The sequence below is a fragment of the Coffea eugenioides genome, chromosome 7, assembly GCF_003713205.1.
Source record: "Coffea eugenioides isolate CCC68of chromosome 7, Ceug_1.0, whole genome shotgun sequence".
In the NCBI taxonomy this organism is placed as follows: Eukaryota; Viridiplantae; Streptophyta; class Magnoliopsida; order Gentianales; family Rubiaceae; genus Coffea; species Coffea eugenioides.
In genome coordinates, this window is record NC_040041.1 from 24447607 (window position 1) to 24461277 (window position 13671).

The 13671-nt window shown below is 35.1% G+C and overlaps 1 protein-coding gene across 1 annotated transcript; it reads left to right on the plus strand.

Annotated features, from left to right (window-relative positions):
- Positions 1-306: 306 nt before the first annotated feature.
- LOC113777171 (zinc finger BED domain-containing protein RICESLEEPER 2-like) lies at positions 307-13463 on the plus strand. The gene is made up of 4 exons (XM_027322211.1): positions 307-328; positions 12136-12455; positions 12588-12851; positions 12942-13463. The coding sequence occupies exons 1-4, from the start codon at positions 307-309 to the stop codon at positions 13461-13463; spliced, it is 1128 nt and encodes a 375-aa protein (XP_027178012.1).
- The last annotated feature ends 208 nt before the right edge of the window (positions 13464-13671 follow it).

Consider the following 13671-nt stretch of genomic DNA (forward strand, 5'->3'; position numbering starts at 1 on the left):
GTATTTATAGAAGGAGAGTAGAGGACAGGGCGGAAGGCCCATACTAGTGGGACCCACTCTCTGGCATTACGGCTCTGTCCCGTGTCAGGAAACCTGTCCCTGACACTGTAGCCTTCTGGGCATGATGACGGAGAGTATTGAGCAGGTGCCATTAAGTGCCTCCAGTGCTTTTCAGATAAAGCACTGGTCCCGGGTGATGTCAGGCGGCTTGACATCATCAGCGTGCAGCTGAGGTGGAGGTGCCGAGGTCACCTTCAAGGTAGACTAGTGATCCGGCCGAGCTCAGGGGTTATGCCAAAGACACGGATGAGCTCTGATGAGGGACGAGGTGGGTTCACCTCGGACATGAGGATGGCCGAGGTGAGCCTCCTCACTGACGCCTGTCGCCGACGATTTCTCCGATCGCCAAAAATTACTGAAGTACACATCTCCATTCGATTTTTCGCGTAGATTCCATTTCCGGAGTTATTTTTTTTTACCAAAAAAATAAATTAAAAGTGACGAAATTGCCAAATTACAACCACGAATTTATTTTCCTAAAATCACTCAAATCTCTCCCAAAAATTGTAAATTTTATACCAAAACACTACTTGTGACTTCTACAACCCAACCATGACCTTGAATTAGCAAAAATAATTCAATTTAATTCAACTCTTCATTTTTTGGCATTTTTCAAACAATTAGTACGCATATACAAAAATTTATTTTCTTTCCCCTTAATCTAGTTCATAACTTAACCCCAACATTTGGCAACACAACATCGACAATAAAATCCAAAAAAAGCAAGAGAAACTAAGCAATCAACATGAATTTAATTTGCTTCAAAAAATTGAGAGATACCTCATTGAAAGTGGAGTTGGTTAAAATGCTTTGATGAAACTCCAAACCTCCAACTGTCCAATGGCTTGCTCTTTATTTTGTTGTTTTCCTGGTAGGTGTCTGAAATTGAGAGGAGAAACCGAGAGGGAGAGGAGTTTTTTTTTTTCCTTCTCCGTTTTCTTTCTTCTGCCCAAGTCCGAGAGAGGGAGAGAGTTTTCCTTTTTGACCTTCCTCTTCTGTTCGTTGAGCCCGAGGATCTCTGGAGCAAATTTTTTCTTGTTTTGTTTTTCCGCCGCCTAAGCCGAGAGAAGGATTGATAGAGGGATCCCGAAGCAATTTTTTTTCTTTTTCCGTCTGTTGCCTCCTCTTTTTCTCTCGTTGGATGCCTTCGATCAAAAGTGGCATCATGATTTTGGTGGCATCATGATGACCAAGTCATCATGATGTTTCCTTTTTCTTTTTTTAAATTTATTTAATTTATTTAATTTTTTATTTTTACAAAAATCAATTTTTTTTGTTTTGTTTTTTCTGTTTTATTTTTTCTTTTTCTAAAACAAACCTGCAAAAATGAGAAAATTACACATTAAAATGCAAGAAAATAAATACCTCATTAAATATAAAAAGTCCAAGAAAACATTAAAAATTGACAAAAATTTGATGTCTACAACTTGCCCTTCTTTGTCTAGGGCTTCGAAGAAATTTAAGACAAAAACATAGACACCAAATTGTTTACGTGTTTTTTCTAACTGCAACTAAGCTAAAATAACAAGCCAACATTTGGCCAAAATAATTGGACAAAAATGATGCAATAATGTTGCAGAAAACGTGACCGAACTCATGTAGAGTTGTCTACGTATTCCACCATGAGAATCAGGTCAAATGTAGTTCGAATACCAGTGAACCACAATGAAACGAGTGCATTGACCATCTGTGATCCTTGCAAAGTCGAAGAAATCTGAACTCTCAGAACTTCTAAATATGAAACACAAAATAACTGAGAAAGCATAATTATTAATAAAAATAGTCAATAAAAGTAGATTTTCATAATTAGAAAAAGATGCGCGAAGGGGCGCAGTTATGCTCTAATAGGAAATTAAATTTGATTGTCAAGATGGAGTAGAAGGATGCGCGGTGGACGCTGAGACTCACCAACAGAAAATTAAATTTTGATTTTTTTTATCTGTCAAGAAAGGAGGTAGAAGGGTGCACGGTGGACGTTGAGATTCACCAACAAAAAATTAAATTTGATCTTTTGATCTGTCAAAAAGGGGGCTAGAAGGGTGCGCGGTGGACGCTGAGACTCACCAATAGGAAATTAAATTTGATTGTCAAGAAATAACAGATTAGTGGGATAAAACCCGACCCCAACAAAATAAAACGGTCAGTGGGATAAAATTAGAACCTGCCGTAGTTGGTGGGATACAACTTGAACCTGCCAGAAAATTGGTCAGTGGGATAAAAGCCAAGCCTTCCATAAGATTGGTTAGTGGGATAAAATTCAAACCTGCTAAAAAATACGTTAGTGATATAAATTCAATGCTAACAGTAAAAGAAAAAATACGTTAATGAGATAAACTCGATGCTAACGGTGAAAGAAAAAACACGTTAGTGAGATAAACTCGATGCTAACGGTGATAGAAAAAACACGTTAGTGAGATATACTCGATACTAACGGTGAAAGAAAAAATACGTTAGTGAGATAAACTTGATGCTAATGGTGATAAAAAACCACGTTAGTGAGATAAACTCGATGCTAACGGTGAAATGAAAAACACGTTAGTGAGATAAATTCGATACTAACGATGAAAGAAAAAACACGTTAGTGAGATATACTCGATACTAACGATAAAAGAAAAATACGTTAGTGAAATAAACTCGATGCTAACGGTGAAAAAAAAGGCACGTTAGTGAGATAAACTCGATACTAATGGTGAAAGAAAAACACACGTTAGTGAGATAAACTCGATGCTAACGGTGAAAGAAAAAATACGTTAGTGGGTTGGACCCGAAACTAACGGATATAAAAGACACATTAGTAGGTTGGACCAGATGCTAACGGTGATGAAAAAAACACGTTATTGCATGAAAAAATTCTTGAATACTTACCTGAAAAATCTTTTCAAAAATTGCCCCAAGTTTGAATCAACTTTTGTACAACCAATCATTTGATTTGCATTATGGCATTGTTGCTCCTCCTTAAAGTCTTGATTCGCATTTCCTCTTCTATTTGAACCCTGAATGTTTAATTATTGGGCGACATTCCATGACTTTATTACAAAATAATTTTTTCCAGTTTTGCTATGTGAAATAATCAAAATAATGCCACCACCATGTGATCCCTTTGGCTTTGAGAACAATGCAAGCATGATCTTTCGATGTCAAAACTGCTCCCCAAGAGTTGTGCTGGGACTTGTCTCAAATCTTCTCAATTTAATTTCAAGTTTCGGCATCCTGTCTTTTCGTTCATGATTCTCTTGTGCTCCAAAACCTCATCTTGATGACCTTAACTTTTCAGATTTTCACTAAGGTCACCTTTTTTTTTCCTTTTTTCTTTTTTTTTTTAAAAGGCGTCATTTCGGGTTTTCACCTAATGAACAAATCTTGCCGATAGCCCTTATCAACTCAGACATGTGTTTTAAGAAATGATGGCATCAGTACGACAATCCTTCCTTTGCAAAATTGGTGAAGGTGTATTGACATCATTTGTCATTTGATTAATTGATTTTTATTAGAAATACTACTAAAGCGGAGGTTGGGACTTTATGATTTTTATGATGGGGTCAGGTGGGGTGTAGAAGAAATGTTAAGGCTTGAAAGCAAATCTTCAAAGAGGTTTCAAAAACTCTAAGACCGCGTTCTATCAATATTTGCCCCAGTATGAGGGCATTAAAACTAAAACAATTGCTCCAGTTTGGCTTTTGACTCTTTTTTTTTCTTTTTTTTTCACAAATAGGAGATAAAATTTGTCCCAGTGTGGGGTTTGGCGATCTTTAGGGGGACTATCAAATGAAGGATTAAATTATTTTGGAGGTTCAAAGGGGAAAACTAGGGGTAAGATGTTCAAAGAGAAAAGAAGAAGGTCCGCCTTTAATCCACCCTATATGGTATCTGAAAAAGAAAAATCACATAATCAGATAAAGAATTTCTTACACATATCTGAATTGATTAGCAGATGAAAAGCCTGTCCATCTAGTTCCATGAGAATGGGCGTTCCTCTGGATAGCACTCTTTGAACAATAAATGGTTCTTGCCAAGTTGGAGCAAACTTTCCTTTAACCTCCTTTTGCATCGGAAAAATTCGTTTTAAAACCTTATCCTTTACTTCAAATAAGCAAGATTTGTCTTTCTTACCATAAGCAACGAACCATCTTTTGTTGATAGCATTGTCCATAACATTCAACCTCTTTTTCATCCATTGGAGACAGCAATTCATTGTGCTCTTTGATCCATTTGATTTCTTCCACCTGAGTCTTCGTCAAAATACACAAGGATGGAATCTCAATTTTGGTAGGTATTACCACTTTCATTCGAAACATAAGAGGATAAGGTGTTGCCCCAACTTAGAAATGTAATTTCCAAGTGAAATGCTCCCAAAGTTCAATAGTCAAAATTTGCAAAATTGAAGGAAAATTTCCCTTTTTTTCACTCTTTTTTTTTCTTTTCTCTTTTTTTTTTCAAGTTGGCTGCTGAAGTATGTACTCCTTCTGAATAAATAGCCGACTCTCCACTTTGCAATGTAGCATTATTGCCCCCTTTTTTATTCGTGATTGCCCTCCAAATTTGCGAAATTTTGAGTTGTGCTTTTCCTCGATCTCAACCATAAACGCCTGCACAAGGGAGATTTTTCAAAGCACTTGAATTTTTCAAAATTCTTTTCTTTTTACTTTTTTTTTTGAGCAATGATGTAACAATTAAGGTTCATGCAAAGTGCTGACTTATCAAGATTTGAAAAATATATACTTGACCTTGGGCATACCCTACAAATGTATTATAAAATTTTACCTCAATTTGAACTTATTTGGTGAAATCTCACAAATATATTATAAAAAATTTGCCCCAATTTGGGCTTATTTTAGTTGCAAAATAATCACATGCAATGTAAATAGAAACTATAATTTTCAAATGAAGAATTTAAATGTCGTATCCAAACTCATATAGAAGATTTCATGATAAATCTCTTAAAACAAAACCAAATTCAAAAGATCTCTTCCTCATTTTGGGATCGGTGTTGAGGGAAAAAGATCCCCTTCTTGTTAGCTCATCTTTTAGGACCAATCAAATGGGTATTATTCATGATTTTGAGGTGGTTCAGGGAGATGGTATGTCAAGATCTGTCTTGTTTTTGTGCCCAAATTTTGTCTAACCTATTCAATATCACATCTTAGTGAAAGCAAATAGTTTATCACTCTTATTTCTTGAGAAAATTCAGTCAACATATAAGCTCTATAGGTTTGTAATGTATGGGTAGAAACGATAGCTAAACATATGAAAATAGGTTATGGCCTTATGATCATGAGTGATTGGTAGATTCCTTAGAGACACAATCCTTATTTCAAATTGTCATGAAAGATAAGTCAGCAATGGATTTTATTAGTTTGTAATGTGATTTGACAACGATAGCTAAAAGAAATAGAATTTCCAAGGACAATGCACTTAAGATCACATTCCTTCCAAAAAATTACCCCAGTTTTGGACTCAAAACCCGGGACCCCATTTTGACTCCTTTTTTTTATCAATCACTAGAGGGAATTCAGCATTGGATGTCTTTGCATTTTTCTTTTCATTTCATCATTCATCATTTCATTTTTTTTTCTTTTTTCTTTTTTTTTTCTTTTTTTTTCTTACCAATACTGAAATCCCAACTGTCAATGATAGAATGGAAAACTCCCTAATTTTGGAGTATAGTTGGCCCCTCTTTCTTTCTAATATTGAAGATCAAAATATCAATGGTAGAATCAGATTCTCCCAACCTGTAATTTTTCTCTTTTCTTCTTTTTTTTCTTTATTCTCCTTTTTCTTTATTTGATGCCCCTTTCAAAAATTTTGAGCATCTTTGCCATTTTTTTTAAATTCTCAAATCTCCTTCCCCAGTATAGGGTGCAATCATAAGTGCTTTTGAAACGAACCACTAATTTAGGCTCAAATGAGGATGCAAAGCATAAAAAGTGTTTAGATGGTAGAAACGATGGCCAAAACATCATTCTTATTTCTCATGACAACCAAAGTAAAGAATAGCCCGTTGAGAATCCATTTCCTTTTGACATTTGAAATTTTTCCATGTAGGGTCATGATCATTGAGGCTTTTACTTGAACGAAATTCTATTTTTTAAAGTCTAAAATGGGAAAACAAATGATAAAATCTGTATGGATAGAGAAACGAAAGCCTAAAGCATCATTCCAAATTTTCAAAACAAATAAAAAGTAATGTACATTTTTGCTTTCACTCAGATGTGGATTGAATCTGGTTAGACACACTGGACATTTTCACGGTAAAAATTGTCTTACTTTGAAGTTAATCAACCAATGCGACTGACTTTGTAGGTTCGATAGAAGTGGACAAATATATAAATTGTAAAGAATGAGAGAGAAAAGTGTCGGGATTGATCTTTTATGACAAACTATCAAATTTGAGTGACCCATTTTGTTTTCGACTACTCTCATTGAATAGTTTAGACCACAAATTTAGTGTATACAAAGATTTTTGAGAATTGGACACACACTCATGAATTTTCAAACAAGAAGTCAAAAAATCTCAATTTAGTCTCATTTCTTAGAATTCATCATGAAATCTCCCAATGAGTAAATAAAGAATGAATATATACAAAACAATAATTGTCTAAGTAAAAACTTTATTATTCAAATGTTTGAAATTTTTTTTTACTCAAATATAATACATATGAGAAAATAAAAATCTCTAAAGAATACACTTTCAAATATATACACACTTTCTCTTTCTATCTTTTGAAACAAAATGTATTGGAAACAATGAATCAAGAGATTTTTGAAATGCTTCAAGAGATTATCAAATGGATTTTTTATTTTATTTTTTTTTACATTGTAGGATCTGCCCAAGAATCAAGTAACACTTGTAACTTTCAAAATTTATCAGACCAAAATTATTATCAGATATAGGAAAAATATTTTTTTACCTTATTGAAACAACTTTTATAAATGCAGGGGAGGGGGAAAAATAAAAGAAAAATACTCAGAGTTAGTAAGCAAAATTGTAAAATCGGTATGCATGTCCTATGGGGGAGCCCTTTTATGCCAAGGGTTGGCCTAGCATGAAAAATGCAATTCTCTAGGGTAAGCACCATACAATACCTGGTGGATCCGATCGACTTATTGAAATTCAAATAAAAGACAATTTTGAAAATTTTGACTAATTGGAGTGATAAGAGACAATTTGTCCTAACAAAATGAGGATAAAGTCCGAATGGATTGATTGATTTAATTGACACATAAAGTGATATTAAAAATCAATTTAGTGTGAAAAACTTATTTTTAAAAGGATTGAAATGTCTCGATTAGTTTCTTCGGTGAACCATAAATCGAAACTTTAAAAGAGAATAAATAGGTTAAATGGATCGAATGAAATTGATGGTTAGTTCAAAAATTGATTGGATTATCCTAAAAGTGAATGATGAATTGGATGGAATTGACAGTTTATTCGAAAATCGACTGGATTGCTCCCCCATTTGTAATTTTAAAACTCACAAAATTTGTTGCAATGCATTAGTCTATAAGCCTTCTAACATCAAGATTTGGCCTCGATATATTTATTATCTTAACAATGAGGATTTATTTGTAAATTTCTTCAATTTAATGTCCGTTATGCAAGGGATTTTTACCAGTCTTGACAAAATGGCAAAAAAATGATTATTAGAGACTCATATTCTAATGTACAAAAATTGTTCCTTCATCTTCAATGCTATCAACATGGAAAGGACCAAATCCTACCTTACCTTGTGCACTACCCGTTTGAATGGTACAAAAAATATTAATGTGCAAGTCTCATTGGATTACATATCCGAGACACAAGGTGGCTTATTCCTAACGTAAGATTTCCTATGCGGCATTCCCTTTAAGGTTGATGCATGATGCCAATTTATTAAACCAAGTAAATATGTGATAATATGAATTAAACATGACCTAAAAGAACCCTTTTATATGCCAGGGTAATCCTAAAAATGAAATGTAATACATATGCGTATTATTAATGCAATTAGCTAAAATTTAAACGTGCTTGTTATAAAAGGCGATCTTGTCCTAAACGAGTATCATGCTAGGACTCTTATTTCTAAGGTTTGTGTATGCAGGAAAAGAGAAAACAAAGAGAGGTCAGTTCAACAAATAACACATAACACATTGTAGCAAAAAATGATACAAAAATATAAAATAAAGAATGAGGGGTAGAATCTCTCCCCTCGTGTCTAATGTTCTTAGTTGGATAAGATCGACTCTATCCTAGGCAATTTTTAATATGGATGCATGAGGTTGGCCTCCTTAATGCATCTAGACTCCATAAAATTTCAGGTTCCCAAGCCTTCAGACAAAAGGGCGAAGGGTCATCAATTCCAAAGCTCTTAGTCAGTGGATCGAGTGATTCCCCAGACATTGCTACGTGCACGTCGTGCCATGGCCACATGTTCAAGTGGATCGATCCTAATCCTAACAGGGAGGAGTGGTGTGACAACCACTAAAAGAAAATAAGATAAATGGTTAAAAAGTAATAACATATGCACGTATGAAGTACTCCTTTGAGAGGAGGAAGTAATACCATTAAATATGCATGAAGGCTCTAGGGTAATGTCGCTCCCCATTCCCAAATGCAAAATGCGATACGAATAAGTAAATAAACAAAAGTAAATAGATAAACCATTCATCACATACACAAAAAACGAAAAACAATTATAAGTGCGAAATGCAAAACATCCTAAAAAAGAAAAATGCAACCTAAAACATCCAAATATGATAAGTGAAAAGGGTTAGAAAGAGAAAAAAATAACTAAACCAAGTGCTTGGACTCTCAAGCATCCCCAGTAGAGTCGTCCAGTTGTCACGCTCTATTTTTTCACGATGGAAATAAAGGGTGTTTACAAAAGATGTGATTTTATTTAAAAATGAGTGAAAAATGACCTAAAATGGGACTTTAAAGAATGCGACAATTTGGGTCCAAAATTTAGTCTAAAAGAATTTTCAAGAAAAAGAGGAGTCGCCACTTGGTATTGAATTTGGGTGTACCAAGTCACCCAAAAAATATTTTTGATAAAAATGAAATAAAATAAAATAAATAAAATAAAATCCTTTTCGACAACTCCAAATCTTTGAAAAATAAGATAAAATGAGTTCTGGAGTAGGGATGTAATCGAGCCGAGTCAAGCTCGAGTAGTGCTATACTCGAGCTCGACTCGACTCATATATCCCTTGGCTCGAGCTCGATCGAGTCAAAAAAATTGATACTCGAAACTTGACTCGATGTACTCGCTCTAAGCTCGAAACTCGACTCGATAAGGCTCGACTCTTAGTCAAGCCTTATCAAGCCGAGTCTAATCAAGTTTTTTGACTCGACTCGACCAAAAAACTGAGGCATTTTTTAGACATTTTTTCTTTTTAGGTATTTTTATAATTATGTTATTACTTTTTTACCGTTATAAAATTTTATTATAAAGAAGAGTATATTGTAAATTCCGTATAACCTATACCCATAATAGTCATTTTATAATTATAATACATATATATTATTTAAATTATAAATATATTATTTAAATAGCCCGGCTCGACAAGCTACTCGACAAGTCTCGAGCCAAAAATTTGAGACTTGAAACTCGACTCGAACGCCAATCGAGCTACTCGAAACTCGGCTCGAACTCGGGTTGACCGAGTTCGAGCCAAGCCGTTGACCGAGCTACTCGCGAGTAGCTCGGCTCGCGTACATCCCTATTCTGGAGTCACGGTTGAAGAAAGGAAAGGCAAATGTTCAATTAATTCAAACCTAAGGCACCCTTTCAATCTAGTCTAAGCTAGTTGCGAGGTTTAGTCATAAATTTTCTTAATCTAAGCCTTAAATTTATCACATTTGGATGTTTCCTATATGGAAGCAAACCTAAATTTATAAAATATCGAAAGGGACAAAATATCCATTCAAGGGTTTAATTGATACCAATCGCACTGATTGCGAAGGCTAAAATAATTCCTTGAAGGGGTCACGAGCATGCATGAATGAAATTAAAAGAAAAGAAAGTTAAATTATATATATAGGTATAAGTGACCAAAGAATAGGAATGCAACATAATGGGTACGGGAGACAAAAACTCATGACATAATTTTCTTATACAGGGATCGATGGGGTATTTAAACTAGGGGTTCTATCAAGTCAAACCGCTCGCGAGCTTGGTAAAAAGCTTGGCTCGAGCTGGAGCTCGAGCTACTCGTTAATTTAAGGAGTCGAGTTCGAGTTCCGAAAATAACTACTCGAGTGCTCGACGAGCATAATCGAGTTTTAGTATTATATTTATATTATATATTTTAATTATGGAATGACTATTATGGGTTTGTGTTTTAATAAATTTAAATGAAATAATGTTTAGTTAAAAAATGTGATGGATGGCAAAATGGTAATGTGATAAAACTAAAATGTAAAAATTAAAAACAACAAAAAAAAATCACTCTCGTTTACCTTATTGTCTGAACTCTGAACAAGAATGCACTCTCACAATCTCACTTTCAAAGTTCAAACCTTTACCTTTAGTACTTCATCGCAACTCGCAGGTGAGTAAAAACCAGCGTCGCGCAGCGCTTTGCTTCTCTACAAAAGCCACTGGCTCTCAAGTCTCATCTACTAATTTGCTTCTCCTTTTGGTTTCAACTTCACAACATGATCCTGCTGAGCCGCTGATTATCTCCTCTGCGCTTGTAGCATGACTAGCAGCGGAATGTCACTCGATTGTAAAGCACTTGGCAGCCGGCAGTCAATGCATCTCATTTGAGGTAATAAAAGACTGACCGTGGTATTTGGGTGTGAATTTTGGAGTCTAAGTTCCCATTCTACTTCAGAATATGAAAACCTAATTTTGGGTTTGTGGTAAAAATTGTGGGTTTTGTTGACAGTGAGTAGAGGCTATTAAATTAGCAATTTGCGGCTTAAATTTAAGGTGAAATCAAAGGGGAGTAAAAGCTATTGTAAATTTTTGGAGAAAAAATGTAAAGTGACACTGGCTCTTCTACTGGTGGTTCAAGATTAGCTGCTGTACCTCTGGGGCTAGGTAACCTGCTGATTCATTTTGATCTTGCCAGTATACTTATGTAGCTTTTGATGTTTTGCACTTTGTCTCTGTTATTTCTCCATGAGTACTGGATTTTGTACTTCTGGCAAAGCAGAGAAGATTTTTTTGACCTTCTCCGCTATTCATGTAGCAACCTTTATGATAATTATTAGGAAGCAAAGCTATTGAACCATTACATGTTGAGTGTGCATCATTGACACTGGAAACTGTAATGACGAAAAACAGGAGGGCTAGGAGTAAAAAAAAGAGATAGGAAAGAAGCTTTCTTGAAACTGATTTCATTTCCCCTGTGGATATAATCTTTGTTTTTCATCTGATTATCCTATATAGTGTGCTCTACTTTACTAGTGATAGTGGATTGCACACTACTAGCAGAGGGACCGCACTTCACCTAACTCAGTATGGTTCGCATTTTTGTTATTATCTTTGTTTCAAATATTGAAGATGCAGAATTAACAAAACATTTATGCTTGGACTAAGAACATTCTTGACATCAATACAGGTTTGATGGTTTTTGTTTAAAAGTATCTTGCCAATCTGTAAACGAAATGAATTTGGTTCTTAGAATTAACAAGCCCAAGTCCCCGAGAGGGAGTCTGAGAGTGAGTCCAGCAGAGAGTTTTTCTTTCTTTCCCCTTTTGTTCGTTGAGAGCCAGGGATTTCTTTCGCAAATTTTCTTAGAATTCCCTATTCTGTTGCTTCGTAATCTTTGGTCAAAAAGGATTGGAGGCATCATGATGGCCACCCGCATGATGATGTTTGGTGGTCATCATGATGCCACCATTTTTTATTTTTTTTATTATATATTTTTATTTTTTTACATTTTTAACAAAAACTAATTTTTTTTTTATTTTTTATTTTTGCTTTTTTCCTAAAACAAACCTGCAAATATAAGAAAAATGCACATTAAAATGCAAGAAAATAAATAACTCATTAAATAGAAAATAATCAAGAAAACATTAAAAATTGACAAAAATTTGGTGTCTACATTAATTATAGCTAATGGTTTTTTTTTTTTGGCAAATTGAAGGTGGATGTAGTCCACCTGAGGTTTCTTCTATCCCTCAGCTATCAAATGTAGGTTCATCCTCTCCACTATTGCTCGATAGTCCTGTTTTTATTAGCAACAACACAACTCCAAATCCAGAAATACATGTGACTGATCAAGGAACTGAAAAAACTCCAGTTGAGAATGAAGGAACACAAGTGAATGCTATGGAGAAAAATGTAAAAGAAGAAGAGCAAAATAAAGGTGATGATGAATTCCACATTCCAAAAAGAAGTAAAACATCACAAGTTTGGGATGATTTTGAAGAAATTGAAGAAAATGGCACATTCTATGCCACGTGCGTCCATTGTAGGAAAAAACTTTCAAGGGGCAAATCTAAGAAAACTTCAAGCATGTTAAGGCACCGGATTTCGTGTGCAGCTTGAAAAATGCATCTTAGAATGGAAGCACAGCAAACAAAACTGAATTTTTAGCCAGCTAATGAGATATTTTCGACTTTACCGGCATTACATACTGGCAAGTTTGATATGGAGGCAATGAGGGAGGCTGCTGCACATTGGGTGTTAATGCATGAGCATCCATTCACTGTCTTGGAGGAAGAAGGTTTTAACATCATGATGAGACGGGGAATGCCAGAGTGGCAAAAGATCTCTCGGGGAATAGCAAAAAATGATTGTGTGACAGTCTATGAAGTTGAAAAGAAGAAGTTGAAGAACAAGTTGAAGCATGTGCAAAAAGTGAGCATCACAACCGACCTTTGGAAATCTAAAAATTAGAAAATAAAGTATATGGTCATCACCGGACATTGGATTGACTCAAATTGGAAGCTTCAGAAGAGAGTTCTCAATTTTGTTCATATACCACCACCTCGACGTGGGGTGGAGATTGCTGCTGCAATTTTTAAGTGTGCGAAGGAATGGGAAATTGATCACAAGATACATACTATATCAGTCGATAATGCCTCCAATAACGATGTTGCTATCCGACTTTTGAAGGATGACTTCTCTAGATCAAAAAAGCTGCTATGTGGAGGCAAACTTTTTCATGTTCGATGTTGTGCACACATCTTGAATCTTGTGGTTCAAGATGGCCTTTCCAAGATAGTGGATATCACCAACAATATTAGGGAAAGTGTGGAATTTGTCAATCGCTCCAAGGGAAGAGCTTTGCTATTTGCTGAGATTGCCCAACAGCTCCGAATACCAGGGAAAAAATTGCTTTATGATTGTCGGACTAGATGGAATGCCACTTTCGAGATGCTGAATTGTGCCATCAAATTCAAAGATGTTTTTCCCCGCTTTCAAGATAGAGAGCCACATTATGATTTTTGCCCATCTCCTGATGATTAGGATAAAGTAGAAAAAGTTTGCTCTATCTTGGAGAAATTTTGGACAGCCACACATATTATGTCTGGGACTGATTATCCTACAAGCAACTTGTTCCTTCAAGAGGTGGCAAAAATTAAGAAAGTTTTAGATGCTAAAGTCAATAATGAAGATGACTTCATCCGAGCCATGGTAACAAAGATGAAATCCAAGTTTGATAAATATTGGGGCG